The sequence below is a fragment of the Strix uralensis genome, chromosome 8 (genome assembly GCF_047716275.1).
Source record: "Strix uralensis isolate ZFMK-TIS-50842 chromosome 8, bStrUra1, whole genome shotgun sequence".
Classification (NCBI taxonomy): domain Eukaryota; kingdom Metazoa; phylum Chordata; class Aves; order Strigiformes; family Strigidae; genus Strix; species Strix uralensis.
The window spans coordinates 30,589,466-30,615,035 of NC_133979.1; the positions used below are offsets into that span (position 1 = coordinate 30,589,466).

Consider the following 25,570-nt stretch of genomic DNA (forward strand, 5'->3'; position numbering starts at 1 on the left):
ATAGGACAGTTTGCTCAAATTGTACAGATCCTCAGTGGTCTCTTGAAAGCACTCCAGGTGCTGAGTCATGTGCACACTCTTGCTGAGCTGCTGTTGGGAGCCAAGAAGGATTGTTGAGAGAGGAATATTAAAATAGTCTGTTTATGACAGCCATTAATACGGCTGGTGTGGAGGGTACAGCAGCCTTTCATGAAAGGCGGCTTTACAGCAGAGGGTAACAGCGAGGCTGCCCTCAGCCGGGGTGTATTTTTATCTTGTTTGGAAATAACTGGTTTTTGCTAGTCTGTAAAGAGTGTGAGAAATGCTGAGCTCATACATTTTAGTCAGGAAGGGAAGATTTTATGAATCCTGCTCAAGTGTTTAATACAGTGCCTAATTTTATAGATGATTTTAAAAAAAAATCCTCTAGTAGCATCACCTCTGAAGGGTTAATATTTGCCTTCCCTCCTGCTGCAGGTAGCATGAAGTCCAGCCAAGCTGTGAAGTCAGAAAGATACAGGTGGAAAATACCTTTGGGAGAGGACATTGTTTGTCCTCATTTCATGCTTCATTAGCCGCCCTGCCAGAGGACCCTCCCGCATTGTTCCGGGGTCAGGAGCCTCCCGCAGTGTTCGGGGAGAAGGGACATCTCCTCCTTGTCCAAGGGCTCTCATCTTCGGACCACCTGCATTTGGGGTGGAGAGCACCCTCCTCCCCTTGGCTCTCCTGGCACTGGCCTTCGCTAGTGAAGGAAAGGACGGCAGCAATTATGGCACACACAATTAACGAGCTTCTAATCTCCAGCCTTGCGTGTAATTGCTGCTGTCAAATACAATTAGTGTCTGCCCAAGTTCCCTTCCCAGGGGGATGGCCAAGCTGTGACACAGAGGGAGAGGAGGGGGGCGAGTGTCTGAAACTTTAGGAGAGTTTACATTTTCTTGTTGCCTCTCTAATAATCCTCACCCCTCAAATTGTGTTCAGAAATGTTAATCCAGAGAATTAAGGGGACATGGTGGCCATCAAAGCAGGCCTTGAGGTCTACTGTTGGGTTAACTCCGTGAAGTGTCTTCTGTAAAATTTGTCACCTGAGACTATACCAGCTTAATTACAAATCAATCAGCACACTGAAGGGATTCACTCTGTACCTTCACGTGAGCCTGACAGGGTTACAGAACACTGCCTGTCCTGTCATGGCAGCCAAGACTGGAGGTGCTGCTGACCTCCCAGGTGTAGGCTGGGGAGCTGGGACACAGGCCAGGGTTTCTCCTGCCCCTGCCAAGCAGACCATCCAGCGCTTGCAGCTCCTCCAGGCTCGGTGGGTCCAGACCCTCGGTTGCATCCCAAAGCCCTGCAGGCACCCTGCGAGGCCAAGGCAGATTTTGGTGGCTGCCAAAGGCTGCCACATTCCTGCACGCCGCTACAGAGCGAGGTAACACATGTCCCTGGCCCCAGCGCTGGCTCTGCGCAGGGCTGTGAAGGGAAGCCAGGGAACATGCCATGCAGACACCTGCAGCTGGGGCAACGGGCGAGCTGTAGGAAAGTGAATTATGCAGAACAAATTGGAATCTGCACAGCTGCAGAAATGCTTGAGAAGTTTTGATTGTAGTAGTTTTGTTGGGAGTATTTCTTGTCTCTATCCCATAAAGCTGGATACAGCTGCTACTCTGACTCGTCGCATCAGACTTCAGAGGAGGAGAAAAATAATACAATAAGTAGCCTCTGAACATAACCTGAGATAACTTCGTCCATGCGCTGCAGTGGCTTGGGTGAGATTCTGATACGTAGCTCTCATTTAAGTTGTCTCACTTTTTTGTTTCCAAGATGCGTGATGATGAAGAACTTAAGTCTTGACCGTTTTAAGGCATTACCCAGTGTAACTTCAGAAATAACTGTTTTGATGAGATGAACCTTTTTGCTAATGGCTTTCTCTTTTTTTTTTTTTTTTTTTTTAATATATATTTATGTGAAGCTACTTAAAGGTTTGGGTGTGGAGAAAAGCCAGAGTAAGATGTGAAGGAATTGGGGGGATGATAGATGTGCTGTGCAACACAGCCATGTGCCTTGCCAAACAGCTGTTGCTGCTGTGTGTGCCGGGTGTCTAGATACACAAAACTAGCCAGGTAGAGTTCTCATTTTGCTCTGGATAAAACTGGGCTGCCCTACATTTAAGCCATGCCTAGGATGTAGCTCTTCTGTTAAATCCCAAGTTATGGTTTTGGGGTTTTTTAAAAGCTTTACTGAAACTTGTGCTATTCCTGCTGTTTTGTAGTGTCTTTGTAGGACTTTTCTGTACCTTTTCTTCTGTCAGATTCATGAGTCCCTTGCCCTACATATAAAATAGCTGTGTGCCATTCAGTCCAGTTCAGTCCCAGCTAATCACCAATGGTAAGTTCACTTGCATCTCTAGAACAAGTTCTGGCACATGAGTTTGAAGTGAGTCATCAGAAGGGCCCTTGAGAAGTGCCATCTTGTTAAATCTGTTGTAGCCTGGGTTGTGTAGATCAGAACAAAGCTTGGGCTCAGAGATGAAAAATAATAAATCCCTGCCCCGTCTTCAGGGATATAGCAAGAGGTTGACCCACCAAACCAACCCCCGACAGGAAACTACTGATCTTCCTCTTAAACGATAATCTTCATCCTGCTCTTCAAAAATGCAAGAAGAGAAATGGATCATGCTGTGATCATAGGAGACTTTTAAGACCAAAATAGAAGTGAACTCCAAGCCCGCACAAAGAAAATGTTTGTCTCTAATTGTTCTGTTTCCATAATGCTTAGTATGATAAAACTATCTTGCCTTTCTCCTTTATTTTTCAATCATGATTAGACTTTAATGTTGTTAAAGCTTATAAGTGAGTTTGAGCTACTGTCTCATTGAAGAGAAGATGGAGCTGAAATTGTCAGTGAGGCATTGGACAGGGTTTTTTAATGTGTCTGTCATTATATGTTAACCTCTGAACTGGGACACGACGTCTGTTTTATGGCTGACAACAATTTAAAGGTATACGTCTTGACATCGTGGATAAAGGAAGAAGGGGGAGTGGAGGAAAAAATGAATTAATGATGTTAGCAAATATTAGTCCCTGTATTTCCATTTTATTCAGAAAGCAGTTGTCAGGCTTTGAGGCTGTCTGGAGCAGCATTGTCAGTGACAGCCAGTCGAGATGCGATTGTACCTTGAATCGAGCTGGTCTTTTATTGACAAATACAGTGCACTGAGGCAGGGGTGAGGATGCTCTGCTGTCTGTTCCGGGAGGAGTGCAGCTTTTCTCCTGGCATTCCTGGTGACATTTGAGAAGGATAGGTCTGGCCTTAGTGGAGTTCCCTGCGCCAGTCCGTGAGCACGTTGGGAGTCAGGGGAGTTGAAAATGTCTCTTAATGAGTACGTATGCTGCATACTGAAGCGTATATTTGCCCATGATTTATACTAGCTTTGGTCAACCAGATCCACCTACCAAAGTTAACTGTCAAGAGTAATAGTGACTTGGATATCAGCCTTAAGTGTACACGAACAACAAAGAATCAATGAGCAAGAATTAGGGGAAAATATGAGAAATTCCAGTACCTCTTAAGGCATCTCTTACACTTCTTTATCGCCTCTTCCCGGATCTCTTATGTGCTGTTGCCTGTGCTTTGGCACTCGAGTGCAATCCTCCAAGGTTTCTTCCCATGCTGCCATAAATTCCCCTTTATTCCCACAGTTTTTAACTGGCAGTTTGAGGGCAACAGCCTTACGCTCACAGAGCCCCCACTAACTTTGCCTTTTCTGCAGCATCTCTCTTACCTGTTCCTGACTGCAGATAATACTGCTGTCATGTCTGTCGGATTCAGGTTGCAAATTATGGGAGCCTGGGATCATGTTATTTCTTAACTATCATTAGTTACATGTGTATCTGCAGTGCTTTTGGACAGCACTGCCAGCAGTGAAAGAAATTGAGCTGGCTTAATTGAGAGCCACATAGTTAATTATTAGTGCCTTTTTTAATGGAGAGAGAAAATTTTGCAGTGTCGGGTTTTAATTTCATTGTGGTTTGCAGGGTAATGTGACTTTAAACTCACTGGTCATTATCTGTGTATATGTAGCGTTTGCTTTATTTTTCCAACCCTAAAGGCCCTTTTCTGCTGTAGGAATGTCAAGAGATTTAAGAAGGAAAGTGCATCTGCACATTACTGATCCCTTCAGCCAGTGTGAGCAACAAATAAAAACGCTGGTTCCAGTTAGTACAATAGCTGTGACGTGGTTTGGAAGGAGCAGCTGGTTCTGTCCCACCTCCTTCATTACCCAGTTTGGTATGTCGTGCTCAGGTATCGTGTGCGAGTCCCTGGGCAGGCTGGGTAGTGTAGATATTGGAAGTGGGCAGATGAGCTCATGGTATAGGCAAGTTGTCAAGGGCAGCTGGAAAGAAGCCAGTTTGTGTCTGCGTTGAGGCAGAGATAAAAACTTCTTTGGGAAGAAGCCTTCCATGTAGGCTGGACAGATTCCCCTTGGGAAGTCCAGTGGTGATGAATAGTGGAGCCATGATGCTGTCTTCCATGGCTTTGCAGAGTAGAGGTGCACATTAAGTCCTGAGAGGATAACTGAGACTTTTCCTGTACATTTTTCATAAACTTGTTCTACATATCGAGGACTGTGATGGAATAAGCTTGGTTCAACATTCATAAATTGAATATTGAGTTACCTATTTCTGTGTGAAAGAGATGAAATAAAAGCTGCTTGTCCAAAGTAACCTGTATATGGATTAAAAGCCAGAGAAGTTTTTGCCTGAGCATTTTTGGGAAAGCCTTTATGACTAAGTTTCCCGATGACCTTATGCGTACTCAATCAACATGATTAATCTTTGGTAGAAGTGCAATGGTTGTGCAAAGAAGGTGAACTTAATCCAAGAAACCTTTTTTACAATTTCTGCCTCTAGAAGGACGAAGTACATTTTCTCAAGTGTTACTTCTGACTTGGGGAAAAAAAAAAACAAAACCCAAAAACTGCAGTGGGAAGAGATGAAATAATAGAGATTGAAAATTTTTTGTAGTTTCTGATCCTGGTTGAATGACCACTGTCCCTCAATATCAAAGAAGATAGACATTGTGAGTAGTTGTGAGTATAGCTTCATTTTATAGAAATAACTCTTGCATGTACTAGCAGATGATCTGAAATTAATTTTCTTTATAAGTGGTGTGGAAATAATTGATGGACAGTAAGGTTCTCAGCTAAATAATTTTTTAAGAGGGGCATTGCACTGTAAAGACTCTGAAGCCCTTTCCCTTCAGGAAAGGAGAACTTCATGTCACCTTTTGCTCTAAATTAGAGAAAGCCTGCTTGCCATAGAATCATTTTCAAGACAATTTCCTTTCCATTTTTTCTTATAAAGAAGTATGTCTGTGATACCTGCAAACCCAAATATTAGGGCTTTGGGCTGGTACAGGAGATCTGAAAGGTGGAACTGGTTGGCTCAAACTGGGCAGAATGTGAATGTATTATGGAGAAACAATAAATTGATTTAAAACAAAGGCAACCTAGGGAGCAGGAAGAAAGACAAATATATGCATGTTTTATTTTTTTAAAAAAATCGACATCTTTCTGGGTAGAATTCTGGTGAGGCAGCAACACTTTTTGGTGTAATCAGCAATGTACTGCAGCTACTGAGAGACTGCTAGAGTTTGGGATGGTTTTCCCTTTGCTTCTGATTTTATTCACCCAGGGTTTGATAATCTCTCGTCACAGAAAGCCACAGAACTGTCCACTGACAACAGCACATTGCAATTAATGGGCTGGTTTTATACGGAATTACTGCTGCAAATTGCAAACCAGTTTTGACTGCTTACCCAAAGACTGAGGTACTAGATGCCGTAGAAGAGTTAGGGTTTCTGGTGCCCTGCACCCCCTAAAATAGGGTCAGGCTTTCAGACAGCAGGCACTTAGCCCTTTCTGAAAGTCTGGCATCAGTGTAAAGTCAGTCAATTGAAGATCCCAAGCTGCAGGGTGGTTTTTTGAAAAGGTAGACCTGAGGCTCTGTATCGATCAATCATTATTCTAATTGTTCATTTCTATTATGGTGGGAATCATTCAGAATCTTAGAGTTCCTGGGAGTAAATCATTTGGAAATGCTGTCCATTATAAAATTCAATTTTAAATCTATATTAAATAGATTTATAAAGGCAAGCTTTGCAATCTAGTAACGTAACATTATGCTACCTCACAAAGGCTCAGCTTTTGGGTCCTAAGGGGCCATGGCTGGGAGTGCAGTGGAGGCAATGCTTTAGCTCATTGGGAGCAGGACGGCGGGGCTGCCAAGCCTACCTTTCAGGTGACCCTTCTGGGCCACCTTCAGAGGAGCATTGATCCAGTTTGCTGAGGGATCCATCCAGCTGTTCTGGATGGAGTAGGGTCGTGGAGTTCCATCTGCTGTGAAGATGAGGCTTCCAGAGGGCTGATCCCACCTCTGGAGCAAGGGAAGGGGTGGGAGATGGTGGAGAGGCAGCACAGGCTGGAACGGAATGGGAGCCAGGATGCTGGACCAATCTTTCTTTTTCTTTCAGATGACAGAGAAGAGGGGAAAGGAAAGCAAAACTGCATTTGGAGGCCCAGTTGTCAGCTCATTGTATCAAGAAGAAACAATCAGGTGATTATCCGCACTGGACTTCAGTTAAAACCAGTATTTTTCTAACGTCATTTTGTTAAGCTTTTTTTTTAATATTGCACAAGTGTGGTGGCAACTACAACAGGATAATAAATGACAGGAAAGAACTTTTCAGGTCCATAATCATTTAAATCAATAACTGCCTGTATCATTGCCAGGTAGTAACCTTTCCCTAGCGCGAGATGTGGGGGAAGGGCAAGGCTTCCCATTTTTCAGTTATATGGCTAAGAAAAGGTAATATTGGATATTTTTAATAGAAAGCTATTCAGACGCTACCTTTTTCAAATAGTTATTTCTTTACCAATACATTCATTAAGGATTGTTCAGTGGAGGTTTTAATGTTGGACAATGTTTGCCTTCAGGGAGAGTTTGTACCTTATATCAAATTAATTTTTTTCTAGCTTCTGCAGTTAGCATAGCAGAAGTGCATTTACTGAACTAGAATGGCTGCTATTTAAAAACTGTCAAGGTGCAAGTAGTAAGTGACATTAGCTACTGAATAAGGACAGCTGGGTTTTCTTGTTTGGTTGGTTTTTACTGTTCCAGACTACTAATCATGAGTATAATATTAACTCCAATACCTAAATGATTGTCTGGAGGATCTTTCAGAATACAGCATCGTATTTTTAGTTAAAATGAACAGTCAGGGAAGACTAAATTTTTGAGCAGTGTTTGCTGTCATGTTGCAGTCACCCATTTATGTGTATGTGATGCCATTTGTTTTATTGAATGTCTTGCATCATTTTAGTCCCAGGAAATTAAACACTGATTTCTCTACACACAGCCTCCCAAGCTTGCTGAGAACTTTTCCGAAGTGTTAAAACTCTAACACAGCATTTCTTTGCCTTGTCACAAACTAATGAAAAATAAATCTTGAGCAGGTGGCTCCTTTGCAAGGAGCTCAGGTGGAAATTGATATGGATATTCTGTGTAAGCAAATTGGGTGGCAGTTCTGTGCTCGGCAGTAGTGCGGGTACTTCCCTTGGTGTTGCAATCCGCTTTATAGCAAGATGGAACAGTTGGCCAGGAATAGCCTCCTCCACCTCACATGGAGAGCCAACGCATCTTTAACTTGCCCCTGGTCCTTGACCAGAGGTGGGCAGGTGTGACCTTGGTTTAACACACTGTTTGAGGAATAGCACTTCTACTAGCCACAAGATCCTTTTTCTTCCCTGCCAATGTAGGTCTCAGCCAACATCCTTGACCTCATAGTTTGACCTTGTGGTTTAAATCCTGTTCAAGCTCTTCTTTTAGGAGTGGAACATATCAGTGCTGCCCAGTGTTGGCTGCTTAAGTATGAGATATGCTTCGTCCTGCAGTGCTTTCAGAGTCTTGGCTATCCCAAGTACTGCCTGTGCCCCTTCCTGAGTATGAAATACAGCACAATATACAGGAAAACAGTGTGCTTTGGTTGGCTTGGCTAGTCTAAATCTTCTTGCCACATTTTTGTTTTTATTTCCATGACTTGTGCAGGACTTGAAGATAAGTGCAGCTCCAAATCTGAATACATTTTTTCCAAACATACCATAAGGAACAGGTGCTGTATGTTCAGTATAGCATAGCTGTAGTCCTTGCAAAATGAGGCTGTAGGCAGATATAGTCTCTGACATGGCTGGAATAGGGTGATTCTGCTGAAAGTGAGTTAAATGAAGTCTCCTGACTCTGCCGGCAGAATGGAAACTCCTGTGGTCCATTAGCACAGCGTGCCTCACAGGCATCATCAGTGTCTTCAGCTGCAAGATAGGAAGTGAGCAAGTGTCAGCATAATCTCATCCACATGCAGGTTGTGCAGCTTCAGCTTTTCAGTGCAGTTGCCCAGGTATTATGGCTTTTGTCTACAGTTCATTCTCTTACTGGAACAGGGAATAAATGTGTGCAGGTATAGGCACATCTCTAATGGTGATAATTATAATAGTAAAAACACAGCCCTAAACAGCAAAATTGCACTGGTACCAAATCTGCAAGCAGATGAGCCGAAGAAGGATGGCTCTAGACATTCAGTTTGGCATCCAAGCTTCTCTAGAGCATGGATCGAGTTGGTTTGATAGTAATACCACTCACCTGAGAAGGGTGACTTTTTTGAAGCTGTGAACAAGAACATAAGGTTAACATTCAGTAATACTTCAGTGCATTTGTCAATAGAATGTAGTCTTTAAAAAATAAGGCATTTTCTGTAGAATGTTTAAGGGGAAAGAAAACTTTAAATAGCTTGAGCCAGTATAAACTTAAACACATTGATCGTTACGGGTAGGTCCCATGCTGTAAGTTCAACATGTATGTACATGCTACCTCAAAACCTAAGATCTGAGAAAAGAAACTTTAATGCACACAGACTATTTTATTGACTCAGTTGTCTATGGTGGGCCTACTGAAGCTTTACAACAAGCTTGCAAAAATTGGAGTATAAGTCAAACCACTTTAGTCTCTCTTTCCCAGGGCTGTTGATAGGGTAAATATTTTCTAGCTACAGGATCATATTAAGGAAGCGTGGAATAAGCAAAAAAACCTTTTGTGTACTGAAAACTAAAACTCAAGTCCTCATCAGCCCTGCGTTCTGACAGACTGCTGGAAGCAATTTCTCAGCAGGCATTACTCTGCCAAACCCAGCCCACCATATGCCCTTTAGGATTTCGCGGATGCAAAGGTGAGAAAAGGCTGTTTAATTTATCTGGAGCCCAGCAGCATCACAACCTTGCCTTGCACCAGGAGATAGGCAGGAATGCAAGTGCAGAGTTTTGAAGGTTCACCTAAGCAAGTGTGCTTATTTTACTCTTACCAGAAGCTTTTGAACAGTTTATCAAATGATCAACCTCCTCCAAGCTGCTCCTATGTAATAGGAAGACAAGAGATGTTGTTTTAAATGGTGTAAACCACTGGTTTACCATCAGCAGTAAATTACTAAGCAAAGCAGCAATGCCATTGCTTTCAAACCAAGTGTCTAAAATTAGGCATAAATAATGCTTACATTCCTTTTGTGGAATGAAATGCTTGAGGTTTAGTGTGCAAATCTGTAAATGTTGGACAAAGTGGAATTACCATACCCTACCCTAAAGTTAGGTGGATCAGAAGTAGGAGGAACTGGGATGGTGCCAAGGCTGATTTTACCTTATCACTAATTATCTCAAATGTTTCTACTTTGAGAACAAGATAGAAAAATGGTCAGTCTGGCTCACAGAAGTACACTGCACTGATTCCAAATAAATTCAAGAGCATCCATAGAAACAGGTTATACCGATCTAATTAAATCAATTTAGAAAGAGATTTAGTTAAATCAGTGCAATTTGTGTGTTCATAGATCAATCCTCAAATCAGGAGGAGGTCTCTTGAGCTAATGAGGCATAGTAGTTATTTACTTTGGGGTGCTGGGCACTGGCCATCAATTAGGAGTCATTAATAAACCCTGGTAATAAAGAGCTCAAGTACCCCCAGTGACTAATGAGGAGCAGTTGCAGAGTGTATTAGCATAGTGCTCTGCCTCTGTGTTTCTCTGCAAATCACTTATCTCACTTCGGGCATTACATAAAAATAACGCGTGCTGGTGACTGATGATGGGACTTGGAGGTTCCCCTGGAAGAAAGGATTTAGAAATTATCTGTGATTTCAGGCTTGGTATAATGGTGGGGTTTTTTTACTGCTACATAAAGCTTTATGTCTCTTTTCTGATCCTACTACCAGAACAAAAGTAGTAGTAGTTGAGCTCTTTCATGATCAAATAGCTATAATTACAGTTTCACAAACCTGGGAAATGAGCAGTGAGATGAGGTTGACTGATGTGTCACCAGTATAAATCTAATCTAAGACACAAACCGAGGGAGATGCCAAAAATCCCATAGCGTTGGAAATTCAACTTTAAAGGTGTTTTTCAAATTTTTTTTTTTTTTTAAAGTGGGGGCAAGGGGGAGGCAGTTTATAAGCGTTTCCAGCAAACGAAAGCATTGACTTGGCAGGTGGAGGATGCAAAATAATGTTGCCAAATGTCTGTGTCCCTTTCCACTTCCACTGGAGGAGCCCTCCTGCACTCTGCCGTGGGCTGCTTCCACGCGGCCTCGACGTGCCGGGATGGGAATGCCATCTGCCAGTGGGCACGGAGGCCTCCCTGAGCTATCCTTTACACCTCTGCCATCCCGAGGGATGCTGAAGAAGCCATTTTCTGGTAGAAACTTCCACCCTTTCCCATAATGCTCAGGAGCGACCCCAGTCGCGAGTGGGGTTCTGTTTAGGATCAGGGTGCGGAGTGGGCACCCCTCGTATTCGGGAGCCCACCTGATGCCGTGTAATCTATCAGAATTGTATTAATCCCACTAACACAGCCGCCATCTGGCCCCGCTGCCGGGCCGGCTCGCGCGAGCCCCCGTGATGGATGGCCTCAGGAATTGATTAGTTGTTGTGCGAGACAAATGAACTGTTTTGGCAGAAAATACCAGAGGTCGCTGCGTGTGGTCAGGCACAAAGGCTGCTGAATTTTAAAGAGCTACTTCCAGCATCCATTGCAAGGATGCCGCTTCAGAGCGGCGATGCCTTTTGAGACGAGCCCAGCGCTCCGGAGCACAGGTTTTGTTTTCTCCCTCCAGCCCCGCTTTTGGGAACGCCGGCACTGGAAATGAGTGCAAAGCTGCAGAGATGTGGGAGCTGGCATCCTTGCCGTGTTGGGAATTACGGGCTCGTGCTGGTATTGTGCGTGCGTTTGGGTGGCTGCGCCACAGATGTCTGTCGCTCGCATAAACGCGGGGCTGTGCAATCCCTGTGGAAGAGCCTTCCCGGTTGTGCGGAGCCCAGGCAGCCCTGGCGCGTCTCAAACAAAACACCTGCGGGTCCAGGCAGCTGGGGTTTTGGTTTTTTTCAGGTCAGTGTTATTTAGAAATGGATGCTCTTCTGGTGATGTTTAGCGGGCAGGTCCCTGACTTCAAGATGATTGCCAAGTTTATTGCTTCCCCCCCCACCTTTATTGTCCCCGGAGCGGTGACCCTTGGGGCTTTGCTTTGTTGTGCAAAGGGGCAGCTTGGCTCAGGCCTGCCTTCCCTCTGGGAGAGCGCATCCTTCGGTGGCAGCTCCTGTTTGGGGTTTTCACAGCCGCCTCCTCTCCGGTGCTGCCGCTAATCTACTCAAGTGTGTGCGGCGACGCAGCAACGGGTGGGGAATTGGATGACACATGTCTCACTATGTCCCGGCTGCTCTCGGAGGACGGCACGCGAGTGTGCCGGCAAGTGGGCAACACTTCCCCCGGGACGGCCTGCCAGTTCAAAATAAACTTGAGTTATGGATTTATTCAGCTTGTAAAACCTCAGCTGGCATAAATAATTGAGAAAGCAAAGGTTTGTCTGTGGTGCATACCTCAGGGACCCGCTCCTGCCTCCCTCCCTCCCACCACCCTTTCTTATGAAAATGATCCCAGTTGCACTGATAGATAATAACAACACCAAGCAATTAAAAGCTATGGGTGGCTGGAGAGAGGAGAAAAGGTTCAGTTAATGAGCTTTTCCTCTTCCTGTGCCCAGGAGAGCCTCAGAAGTGACGAGGCGATTAAAGCGAAGAGATAATTATAGATTATGTGAAAATGGGTCCCTTGGGGGCCGAGGGCCTCGACATAAACAGTAAGTGTTGCGAGCGTCTCCCGGCTCCCCGCACGCTGGCTGCCCCGCTCCGCTCCGCCGCGCTCCCGCTCGCTCGGCAGCCCCGTGCCAAGCAGGAGGGTGAAGCCACCTGTTAGCGGCACCGCGGGGACGGGGCTCGGACCAGCCCTGGGAAAAGGGGAGAGGACACCCAAGGTAGCACCTGATCGCAGCCCTCTGCCCAGAGCTTTGTGCTGGAGGTAACCTGCGAGGGGGGAGGAAGGGGACGGGGCAAACCTGGAGGATGCTCTCTGCACGAGGGTAGAATATCTGAATTTTAAGTCTCTTCTGTGTCCTTTTTCATGGCAGTCTTGGTGGCTGTTGAGAAAGCAGGGAGGCTTACAGCACTCCAGGTAAGAAGGAAGTGAAGCCTAGTTAACTGGCACCAGATCTTTTCCATGAGCTGTTTAAAAACTGTTGGCTCAACACATGTTTTGGAGAGCTTATGAAGAAGGCTTGTGACGCCTTCCAAGCCTGGGGAGAGATGGCTTGGTTTAAGTTCTTCCACATCCTTTTATTCAAGGATGGAAAAAACTGCCCATGTGTTACCTGCGGGCAACAGATACGCTTCAGCTCAACGTTAAATCGGAGTTAGCATCTCTGGGGGAGAGCAGAAGAAAATAGCTTTGGGGGTTGAACGTGTGTCAGCAAGGGAGAAGAGAAACCCTTCTGGCCATCGTCAGGAAAGAGATGTAAACACATATGCTGCCTTTACTGACAGTCAAGTGGTCGCTGACTTGAAGACTCTTTTTTAGCTCAACAAAAAGAGCCAGTGCTTGTATATCACACAATCTGACGTGGAAACAAAATTGCATCTCAGTCTTCCTTTTACCTGTGGGTTTTAAATAATTGTGCACATCCCCATTAGGTTGAGTTTCATGATCTTTCCATCTGAAGATGTTCTGAATGCTGTATTTTTACTTAAATTGATATTTTTCTGAAAATACTCATAGAAATGCTATGGGTGATGCGTCCAGCCCATGTCATGTGTGTGTGTGTGTGTGCTGACGTCCTCCTCCTTCCCCGACACCCCCCCCACCCCCCCACCACCCCCCTGACATTATCTGAGCAATGTCTTTGCAGTGTCACTTACTTTTGTATTTCTGATGTGCTTCTGTCTGGTTTTAGACTGTTTCTACCAGTTTCTGGGCCTTGTTGCTGACTCTTACCAGTTTTATGTGGAGTGCAAATTCCTGGTAGGAACCAGTCTGATAATAATGCTGCATCCTTTTTGTTTTCTTGTAGCTACTACAGTGGAGGGATTACTGAGTATGTTCACATACACTCATGTGAAATAAAGGGCGGGAGGGGGAAACTGAGTTGCAAGGTTTGTAAGCTCTGTTTCTTATTTGTCCTGTGTGGTTTTGAATGCAAAGTCTGTAAATAACAGTAACTTGTCTTTATTCCGTTCACACCATTCAATTGGAGCTTTTCCCTAGTATTGGTCCCTCCAAAAATCTGGTTTTAGCTCCTCTGAGCTCTTCTCTCAGTTTCCCTTCCTGGTTTTAGCACACAACTAGATCAAATTGTTTTAAATGTCTGGAGTGCAACTTCAGGTGACTGTTCTCTTTGCAGGTAAAATGTCTTTGTTATGACTGTATGGACTTCCCTTGAATCTGTTCAGGAAAGGGCTCATTTATCTTTGTTAGTATTTATAGAAAAGTTGGAGGTAATATATGCTAATTTCTTTAAAGGGGGCATTGGGAGCAGAGGAATGGTTTAAAGCTCGAGATATAAATGCAGAATAGAAAGACGAAATTTCCCAAAACCTTATCTTCAGGTGAGGAAATTGCTATTCTGGATTAATTCCATTGTGGAGACTTCTGAAAGAAAAGTGGTTTTTTGGAAGGGGGATATATAGAGCATTTGCAGAGGTGGTTATTCCAGAAAAGCTAAATCATATCCAAATGGCTGTGTCAGGTCATTTTCGCCTTACAGACAATAATAATATCCTTGGGGAAGAGACTGTAGAAGTCTTGTCTGGAGGCTGTGGTAGGAAGAGCGCCTGATTTTGGTACATCAGTGTTAAGGTGCCCTCTCCCCGCTGGTGCAGCCCCTGCAGCATGTTCCTGGGGAGCACAGTCAGTTGCTTTATCACTGCCAGGTACCTCCTGGTCCCTCTGGCGCTGCTGTGTGAGGTCTGGTGGGGCTGAGCCACCCGGGCTCTGCCGCATGGGGGAATGCCGGTGCCCAGCTAACCGGGTGGCATCACTGCCAGGGATGGAGGGCACAGCCTGAGCTCATGGGTGTGACACAGAAAGTTGTCCAGGAGTAACAATCCAGGATGGTTATGGACTTCTCCAGCAAGAAGAGTCCAAAGCTCTGCTTTGGTGCTATGGAAGAAAGAGTGATCTGTCATAAATGAAGTGCATATGGCTGTGCAATGGGGAAAAAGCTGCTGGAACCAAGTTACTGTACAGTGTTGTCTGAAAAGCGGCTTCACCCAAAAGGCTCGTTTCTGCAGCCAAGGGTGTGTTTGAGAGGTTGGACTAACAAGGTAGGGCTGGAGGGACTTCCCAGCGTATCAAATCAGGCCTTGTTAGTAGGGGCAGGCATGTCTCATGACCTCCCTCATGAATCTGTCAAGCTCCATCTCGAGCAGTATGAGCTTTTGCCTTTTCTAATCCCACCATGCGATTCTTTTTTCCCCAGAATTCAAAGCAATTGCATCTAAAGCATGCAGTGATCTGTTTCCCAGGAGCTTGTGTGTAGTGAGCAGACAAGACCTCCAACGAATGAGTTCATGAGAGACTGCTTAAGAAACTGGAAGACTTCTGTAATGTCCCTAGGCCTAAATATGGACTGTGAAGTCTTGTGTGGCACCCAGCTCTTTACTAGAAAGGTGCAACTCAGTTGTTTGAAAGGACTGCTTGCAGTAGGGGTGATGTGCAGGATAACAGTGCTACTAAAGGAGCAAGGTGAGAGAGAGGTCAGACTTTGGAGAAAGCAGCACTCTACTGCTGGATCTGAGTGTCATCACTTTTTCCCACTTTTCACTGTCACTGAGGAAGGAAACATGCTTCAGGTGTGACGAATCAGTGTAACTTAGTAAACTAGATGCATAACAGTAAGAGACAAAGTCAAAGTTGAGTCATGGACGTCTGCCTGTCCTGATGGGAGCAGGGGACATGGTCTTGGTGGCATTGGTACTTTCATCTTTTGGGGACTACAGGTCAAAGAGCATCACTTTTTGTTTGTAATCCATTGCTCAGAAATGCAAATAACATTTAGATCTTACTTTTCCTTGCTCTGACATTCTTCAGCCTGTGAGGTTCAAGAGCAGGGCAGATGAACAGGAGTACTATCGCCTTTTGGCACTGGGGGATCAGTTCTCAGACTGCCCAGTTGTGTTGCAGAGGCTGTTCTCTCCTGACTGAAAGGCCCACAGCAGAACGAGCTCCCTACTGGGTCTGACCTGCTCCAGCAACCTCCCATTTTCATGAGGAATTTCCTTTGAAGCTGTTGGGTCTGAGTTCTGCTGAACATCCAGACCAACTTAAGTTAAGGTGATTGAAAACTGGGGATGTCATGAGAGGCAACTACTTTGTGTTTAACTCTGGCGAAGCTGCCAAGTCCCGCACCAACACTGACAGGTTCATTTGAGCCATAGTTTTCATCTGGAAACTAGAAAGAGTAGTACATGAGCTTTTGGTTTACCTCTAGAAAACCAATGACCTCTTTTCTTTACTCCTTACTAGCAACACAGTTGTATCTATACCTAAAGGTATTATTGTAAAGTTGCCTCGTGCTAGTATGGCATAGTGCCCTTTCCATAGAAAAATGAGCTGAGTTGGAATGAGTAACTTTCCACTGGCATACCAGCATGGATGGTAGGAGAGTTGTACTTTCTCAGCAAGACTGGTGCCAGTAACTTCCCGTCATTAGATACATGAATGCAGATTTATACAGCAAGATAAAAATGTCTTAGTTCTGCTCTGTCCCTTTGCTAAAGATTCCTAACATTTGCTTTTTTTTAGCTGCCATGAAGCATTGTAGCTCCAGTCACTCGTACAAAGCTCTTCCGTAATGTTTTAAGAATCCGTGAAAGGTCTTTAACTTCATTTAGAGGTTCTGTTTGGTTGGCTGGTAAGGACAGAAGTTCTACTGTGTCTGAAGCCAGGGTTTTGCTTTTAGCTCTAGAAGAAACTGTAAGTATAACTCGGGCACCTGTGACACCATAACGTGATCTTTGTGCCTGCAAGCAGGTTTAAGCACACTGGTGTCCTGGCAGAGACACATTCTGGTCCCTCTGCATATGCCAGCCTGCTGCTCTGAGCAGAGATCATGGTCAAGCCTTGTCTTAACACTGTCAATGCAAAAAGGAGTGCAACTGGGTCACTTGCAGTCTGGCAAATAAAAAAACAAAAACCAAGCCCTGTGGCCAGGTTCCAAGACAAACACCAAAGATTTCACAAGTCCCTGGACAATTACTTAGGAGAGAGTACCCAATAAAAGCAGGCACCTGTTTTAAAGCTACCAAAAGAAAGTACTTGCCCACTGTTCACCCCTTCACACACAGAATACTAAGTTGTAGAGCTTGTCCTTTAGAGGGGCCAAGAGTATGAACGGGTTAAAGAGCAGAATAGAGTGGAAAAAGGACCCGGAAGAGATTGATAAATATGCTCATCTGGATGCAGCCTCTAGCTACAGAAGTCCTTCAGCCACTGAGTTTCTGAAGCTGGGAGGATCCAACCAGGGACAGATTGCTTTTGCATGTGTCCTGTTTCTTCTGTTTTTTTCTTCAAGCCACTGTTAGTGGCCACTGTCTGAGATGGATGGCATCAAAAGGATCTTTGGTCTGACCCAGCGTGGCTATTACAAGTTTGTATAGCAGGAAGAAGAGAAGCTTTAGCCTTTTCTCTTCTGTGGGATTGCATTGACTTATACCAGGACTTGAATGTGTTTTCTGCTGGCTAACTTTCTAGACTTCTTGTGCCAGTTCACAGGAGTAAGCTGACCTCTTTCCTGGCATAATATTATTAAAAACAACCTTTGTTCTCTAGGAAGCAGGATCTTCTGTCTCTTAACTTGGGAAGAAAACCATGTTATCCTGCATGTGCAATACTAGGTGTCTGTTTCGGTCCAGTGATAGTATTGAAATGTCTGTAGCAAAGTTAGAGCATATGATGTGCGTGTGGCCTTTGTGTTATGCAGTAACACGGTGCTTTTTTGTTTCCTGAATAGGGAAGAGGACAAGAACATTTTTGATTACTGCAGAGAAAACAACATTGACTATGTAACCAAAGCCATTCGATCAAAAAAAGTGGATGTGAATGTCACAGATGAGGAGGTATGGAGAAAAAGATAAAGACCATCTATCATTTAACTGGTTTGTGTATTAATTCAGTGCCATGTCTTTTCAAAATTCCCTGGTTAGAATTGTTGTAACCAGGTACTACAACAGTTGGACAAACACTTGGTCATTGAGACGGGGATAATCTATTTGAAAATAGCTTTCCACTGGTCTTCTAGCAGTGTGTAACTGTGATGCTGCAGCATATCAGAAACTTACTTTCAATGTTATTTTCAGCAACACCAACAGCTGCTTGCAGGATAAGCTCTTCTGAATACCTCCCTTCCCCACCTTGTACATGAAATGTGGTCAAAGAGAAGTAGGAAGTGAGGAAAATGGCTTTTTTGACCAATTAACTCTGTTTACGGGTGAAATAGGATTTCTGCCATGCTGTCAGCTTTTCATCATTCCCAGGTGGAGGGCAAATGAGTGACACTGGCTTTCCAGCTTCACAAAACCAGTGACATCGTCCAGTCTTTTTCTGCTCATCAAACTTAAAAACGCCATTTCTCCCTAGAGAGATAATACAGGCATTGCCAGAAACCTCAAGAAAAAGATAAGTGTCTAAAATTGTGAATTGGCTTGATCCTTTTCTTGGTAAAAGTAAACACCTGGTGTGGACAGATTCCTGTTCAGGAAATGTAGCAGTACCAGCTTTATTGCCTTGGTTTCGATGCTTGCATACTGCCACCTAGCCCTGCTCATGGTCCATCGTATGTACAGCTACTTTTGCCCGCTGCTTTCCAGCACATTGTGTTTTGGTGAACAGATGAAGTGCTTACACATTCATAGACTGAGACGCCACAAATTCAGTTGGGTTCTCCTGTAGCTCTAAGCAGATTTCTGCCCTCTGAGCCATGACAGCCCCGGCTGGGGCTCTGAATGCTGATGGCAGGGCCTTTTATTATTAATCAGGAATTCATGTGAATTAATTTTCAGAGGAAAGGAGCGAGGGTGTTCACGATCAGGGTTGGAATTTCACATCATAAATTCAATGAACTGAAACTGTCATGTGCCACACAGTCGCTGCAACAGCGCCATTACTGAGCTCCTTCCCTCCTTCTGCTGATCACAGGTTATAGAAGTAAATGTCCAGGGCAGTCCCACAGAACATTTCATTAACAAAAGCTCATTTTTGGGATCGCATGCTTACAATAAGTGTATAATAACATCGTGTTAACATTGCTTGATTTTCACTGGCAAGATGCTCTTTTATAGTTAGCAGGGTTCAGAAGCTCATGCCTTCCTTTGTGTTCAAACAACAAACGTGCTTGTTTTCAGCCAAAGAAATTTTGTTTTTTTAAAAATCAAAATATTTGGTGAAAGATGACTGAAATATTTTTGTGCTCTAACAATGGAAATGTTTAGAGCCAGATCTGAAAACTGCCAGGTGACATCCTCTTCGGGAATTATCCATGAGTCTCTGATGTAAGAGAAGACCTGTTTCTCAACTAATGAGTATTAGCACACGACTCTTGCAGAGTATGGAATTGCTTCAGCACAGAGAGGAGCTGAAAACCCTGCCTACCTGTGAAGGGCTCATGGGAAGATTCACACTGGTGCAAAATTCCCCCATAGATGAAATTCTTATAGCCTCAGTGCTCCAGCAAATGCTCAAACAGGGAAGTGGAAAGTGCTGGCTTCCTTAGGCTTGACTCTAACTGGTCAAAAAAAAAATAGCAAGCATACCAAAAAGAAAAATCTGAAAGAAATATTTATTTCATGTTTTGTTACAGAGCTGAAACCATTATCAATGTTGTTCGGTATCCAAATGTGTTCTTCACAGTCTTGAGGGTGACTTATTTTCCAATATCATGCAGGTTGATTGATGTTTTAGAACCCATTTTAGACTGGAGATAACCCAGACTGAGCCTTTGGTAGAGCGAAGTGTAGGCAAGCATAATCTTGTCATTTTTATTAACTATTTTAGTGTTACTGTATAATACATCCTGCCATATCCAAAAGATGCCTCTCCTAGTCCTCTGAGCATAACTCACACTGTCAATCCTTTGATTTAAATGCATATAAATTTAAAATGGCAGCAGGGATACATACAGAGAGTTAACTTGTTATGAAACAAAATCTACTGAAGCACCAAATAGTCTCATGCTAAACTGCAAAGACGCTAGGCTCGGCCTTTCCCTGCACAATAAAGCCTTGACTGAGGTTGTAAGGTGTTTAGATTTTATTTCTATGTGATGGGTTAGTACAGTATGTAGTTGTATCCCTTCATTTTGTGCAAACCTGAAATAAGTTAGCAAAAGGAGAAATCAAGTATAAAAATGTAAAATGAGGACAAGCCAACTTACTTGAAGCAAAAGGATTTCAGGAAGGGCAATAGAAGTGTCTGGGGTTTAGATAGATGCACTTGGCAACTCTCAAAGCATAAGTGGTCTTCTCCCCACAAGAAATAACAATCTTCATGTACAGCATTCAAGCCAGCATACCTGCTAACAGTTGGGATATAATAAACTTCCATTTAGAATTAAACAAAGGATCTAATGACAGTAATCATGTACAAGCTTCCATTTACTGTATCTAAATTGCCCAGAGTTCAACAGAATGGCTTGCATTCACTTAGAAGAAGCAGCACAGACTAGAACAACCCGTTTCTCTTGCGTATGTCAGCAGGACTAATGAAATAAGAAATGGACTGTGGCTGTGAAGGCACCGCAGGCACATGCTAATAGTGTGGATTGCTTGCTGCCTTTTTGAGAACAGTATTTCCTCAACTTTTAACAAACCAGAAACTGCTCAAAGACATAAATGAGTTGCTTTTGTAATTTGTGCCAAGGGCTCTTGAGGTTGTAGATAGAGAATTTTTTTTAAATTGTTGGATAAATCCCAGTAAACAAACATGTTACCTGTGTAGTTTATTTAAGCCCTTGCCAAAACTTTAATGAAAGGCATCTGAAATGATGCTCACTTAGTCCCCGATCCTCATGCTTTTGAGACAGCAAGTGCCAAATTGGTGCCAGCTTGCCAGGGAAAGGACAGGGGGAAAAAATGGGTTTGAAGAAGAATCACATACTTCTGGATTTACAGGCTTACTCCCATTAGAAAAACTTCCTCAAATGTTTTGGAGCTCTGAAAGTGATTGACTTCCAAATCAAATCTGAAGTTTACTGGTATAATTGCAACAACAGCCCTTCCATTCACTGCTTTTGCTATCACGAGGGGAATGCAGCCGTTCTCTTCTTAATTACTTGTAATAAAACACTTGCCACAAGTTAGAGTGGCTCTCATTGCTGTATAGCCATTACAGCTGCAAACATCGTGCCTAGAAGTATGGCTTAATATTGTAGCACATCCATTCAGTTTGGCTTTGTTCTCCTCTTTCTCTGCATTGGCTAATTGATGTGAAAATCATTCCCATCCGTTTGTCTGCTGAGACTCGGTATATCTGAGACAAATCCCTGTCCTGTGCTTTGTTTGTGAACACCCTGTGACTTGGAGCTGAGCAAAATTGATGTGCTGTTGGCTTGAGAAACTGCTGCAGAAGCTGGCCAAGCTGGCAGCGGTTATCCAAGCAAAGCACAGAAGATTTAAGAGGCAGGGTTAGTGCACTGGGGCTATTTTTATGCTTTTTTTATTTAATACTTCAAAGACAGGGGAAAATGCATCCTCTCAAGTAACTTCTGCAACAACTGTTGTGTTTGGATTGCATGGAGGGAGTACCTTGATGTTTGATTACATTCAGTCAAGACCTCAATATTGCATTGCTTTCCTATATGAAATTATTCATCTTGCTTTGAGACTCTCACTGCTTAATGAAATAGTCATATGGGAAGTGTTTTGGGAAAGCTCAATCTGTGGCTCTTAAGATTTCTGCCATGTTATTTAAATACACAAACACATGTTATATGCTGATGTAAAGCAGCAGCTGTGCAGACTAAAAAATTTTTCAACGTGCATAGGTGATATCCGTGCTATACAAAGAATTGGATTGTACGCTCAGTTTAAGTTTGTCTTGTTTATTTTAAGGTAGACATGGAAAACAAGTGGACTTAGTAGCTGTCTAGCTGCCTAAGTACATTAGCTAGAACTCCTGAGCATTTTAGTCTGCCTGATACTATGCAAACAGTAGTGAACATTATCTTATTTTAGATACAAGTTTCTTAGTAATGCTTTTTGTTATACAGTGAGTAGGTTGATATTCTTCTGCAGGTATTTTTACTTCCATATCAAATAGTGTGCTCTTGCACAGAAGGTTTCCAAAGTCCCTTACACCCTGTGTTTAGGGCATAGCACGCTGCAAGGATGCAGACGTTTCTTGGGTGGAACGTGTCAGCTTTTTAATAGTGCACAATTACAATGCAGAGCCATTTAAGGCACTAATTGGAAAATATTGTATCCATTTAGAATTGCAGAGAAAATATATAGGTAAGCAGAGTGTAATTACCCAAAGTGGAATTGGCCCAAGTCTTGAAATCCATACTCCTGCAAATAGCACAAGGAGATTTTTAATGACTACAGATGATCAGGCTTCAGTTTCTTGTCTTGTTCAAAAGGCAACATTTGCAGGAGAACCAGCCTTCCAGTGTTACGGGAAGGGACCAGTTGCACAGTGCTGCAGTACCCCTGAGCTGACAGAACTGGCAGCACCGTGTCTCCCAAACTGTTGGTTTTTCCTTTATTGGTCTCAGCCAAGTTCAGCACCAATAAAATGAAGGTTCTGCTTGTCCAGAGACAAATGCAAACCAGCATGTTACAGCCAGTAACCTGTAATGTGAATTTTGATAGAAATGCCTTTATTTTGTTGGGTAATTGCACAGTAATTACTCCTGTGTAATTACAATATTATTCCTCTACCTATATATAAACAGAAGTAATCTGCTGAAGTATTTATTGCTATTGTGCATACTGCAGATCGTGCTTCTTTCTTTTGAAGTAAAACATCTGTGGCACAAAAAAGTTGGTATTTGTCCAACTAAAATCCTAAGTCTTAACTAATTACCAGGCCAGAGATGAGTTAAGGATGCTAAGCATGAATTAAAAGATGTTTCCATGTTTACCGATTGTTTTAAATTGTACTCTTTCCTCCTTTTAGACTTTGATGGTGGTGTTGAGTGCAAGAACATTAATCATTAAATGGCCTATGGATGTCATCAGTGCTTCCATAGAAAGTCATTGTCAGAAAATTCATTCTAATTCAAGGTTAATTAGTGTAACATTAAAATTATGTGTTACAAAAATTAATTACTTGCTGGGTCAAAAAGTGTGTTAAAAAGCCTAATGCCTTGTGTCTTGACATTGCATTTCCTGACTCAAAATCATGTTTTACCTCTGCTACCCTGCCTGAGAATATCCAGCAGAAGCAGTGTGAACTTCAGTTGCAGGTGTCTTCTGCCCCTCCTACTGTTTTGGCACCGTGGTCGGGAAATTTGGCTCACGGTCCCCATTAGCAGATAAATGAGTTGCTCACCTTGTTCCCCACTGCTCTGTTGAGAGATTTATAACCAGGCATGGGCTAATTTAACTGATTTCATCTGTGAAGGTCTGTGACTGTTTTGTGTAGCATACTGGAAAACAGGTCGGTCTGATGGTGTCACAGCTTGGGGAATGATTTCCTGGTTATCTGCAGGGTGATTTCCAAGGAATCCCCTGCAAGTGTGCCACATGCTGTCCTAAATCAGGAGGCTGATACTAACAGTAAGCCTAATTTACTAAGTGTACATAGTAAGCAAAGAAGAAAACCTTCTACCTCAAACTACTTTGAGCTACCTTTCCTCTTTGGAGTTGCCAGCATAAAATCTTCTATGGTTCATAGAAAATGCCTTAGAGATGCTTGTCAAAAGGCTCTGTTACTGCTTGGGATGCATTTTTGCACTATAAGAAGATAGGCATTCCAGCCTCATCGCAGGGCTGTTAAAGCATGTGAAACTGTATCACAGCTCTGCTGTGATGTCCTGTCACAAAAACAGGCATTACCTTTCACAGACTTGGCTGTTCTAGCTCAGAATCAGAGAGGCACCCATGAACCCCAAAAGCTTGACTTCCATCCTGCACTTCCATAGCCCTTCCCAAGGCCAGCTGGGTTTTAGATGTGTGTGTCAGTCCTCAGAGGGGTCCTGTGCCACTTCCCATGTCCTTGACAGGAAGATCTGAACTTCCACTGCATCCCCTCCCGTGGTGGCAGAGAGATGCAGAGGGACTTCAGGTGTGCAGAGACTTGTAGAAAGGGGATGGGAAGAAAACTGCAGAGGTTTGGGAGGGGCTGGAGGCATGGATGCAGCAGCCCATCTTGCAGAGCTGAGAGGGGGATGGTCACGGGTGATGCCTGCCCAGACACCCAGTTTTAATCTTCTGTTGCAGCAGAGGCAGGGCCGGTGGGTTTAGTGTTTTGGACCTACCAGAGGAATGAGCTTCCTGGCACTTGGCATCCGAGTGACTTAGTATTGAAAATCTAACCCTTACTGTGTAAGTTGTTGCTCCCAGAAAAGTCACAAGTGTCAAAATCCCAAATCTATATAGGAAAACAAATCGTGTCATGGCTCCTGCTTTTCATGCTTTGCTGCTTTTCCCCTCTAAATTTTTTGCTGGCTTGTGGGCTGGATGCTAAATTAATGAAAAATTGAACTATGTGTCACTTTTAACATTTCTAGTATTATTCTCTAAGTCCAAATCAGGAGCAACAGTATGTTACATACTAATATTACTGTAGTTTTTTTAAAAAGTCTGTTAATTTTGTTACTGGTACTCAGTACTTAATAGCAAGACTGTGATTCCCTGTGCTTTTTTTTTTGGCTGGCTTTTGTTAATTTTCTTCTGGATGTTGCAGGGTCGGGCTCTGCTCCACTGGGCATGTGACAGAGGACACAAGGAGCTGGTTTCAGTACTGTTACAGCACGCTGCTGATGTTAACAGCCAGGTAAGAAAGGAATAAAAAGTTGAATTTGATTGATGTGTGACGTAGGCTCCTGACCAAGTGTTTTGCATGAAGCTGAATTCTTCCAAAACTCCATAGCAGGTTCTCTCAGTGCACTTGTCACGGCAAAGAACATCCGAAAAAGGTAACCTGGGAAAAATAACAGAATTTGGTTGCATGAAATACATAGTCATAAGGGGCCTTTTTCAGTTCTTGCTGAAACTTCTCCCTGCAGTAAAGTTTTTTGACCACCTGGCTGTGGCTTCCAATGTCATTCACGGTACTGATGACAAGAGGGATATCCTGCACACGAGGTGTCTGGCAGCTTCCTACATAAAGTGCGTTCTCCAATGTATTTTTTGTAACACTACACTCTCAGCAGAACTTTGTGGACTAATGGAAAGAGAATCACACTTTGCCTGCCAGAAAAGCATTGATAAATGCCTGTTTTCGGCAAAGCAAGCTGCAGGGGTAGGTGATGCTTCAGGTCACATAGAGGGCATGTGACAGCTACAGTAGGATCTCAGTGCTGACTGAGGGCAAAGTCAAATGGCTTATGCCATTTCCATCCCCACCTCACCCCCTTGGGGTCGCCATGTCTAACACAATTTGACTTAACTGAACGGAGTGCCATTAAAAGTCATATAATGGACAACCAGGGGATCAGGCCTAGTCAGCATGGGTTTACGTAAGGCAGGTCCTGCCTGACAAACCTGATCTCCTTCTATGACAAAATGACCCAACTATTGGACGAGGGAAAAGCTGTGGGTATTATCTACCTGGATTTTCGAAAAGCATTCAACACAATTCCCCATAGTATTCTCATAGAAAAACTGGCTGCCGTGGCCTGGATGAGCGAACGGTCTGCTGGGTCAAGCACTGGCTGGATGGACGGTCCCAGAGAGTGGTGGTCAATGGAGCTAAATCCAGCTGGAGGCCGGTCACAAGTGGTGTTCCTCAGGGCTCGGTGTTGGGACCATTTCTGTTCAACATCTTTATTGATGATCTTGATAAGGACATAGAGTGTATCATCAGTAAATTCGCAGATGACCCCAAGTGAAGCGGGAGTGTCGATCTGCATGAGGACAGGGAGGCTCTACAGAGAGACTTGGATAGATTGGATCGGTGGGCCAATGTCAACGGGATGAGCTTCAACAAGGCCAAGTGCCAGGTCCTACACTTGGGCCAC

General features: G+C 43.7%; 1 protein-coding gene across 3 annotated transcripts in view; it reads left to right on the forward strand.

Moving 5' to 3' along the window:
* The window catches only part of ACBD6 (acyl-CoA binding domain containing 6), an 89,992-nt gene that overhangs the window by 20,136 nt on the left and 44,286 nt on the right, over positions 1–25,570 (forward strand). For all 3 annotated transcript variants that reach the window (XM_074876953.1, XM_074876955.1, XM_074876954.1), the window contains exons 4-6: positions 6,511–6,593; positions 17,405–17,510; positions 24,295–24,384. In XM_074876953.1, coding sequence (XP_074733054.1) covers positions 6,511–6,593; positions 17,405–17,510; positions 24,295–24,384 — 279 coding nt within the window. The remainder of the gene's footprint in view (positions 1–6,510; positions 6,594–17,404; positions 17,511–24,294; positions 24,385–25,570) is intronic.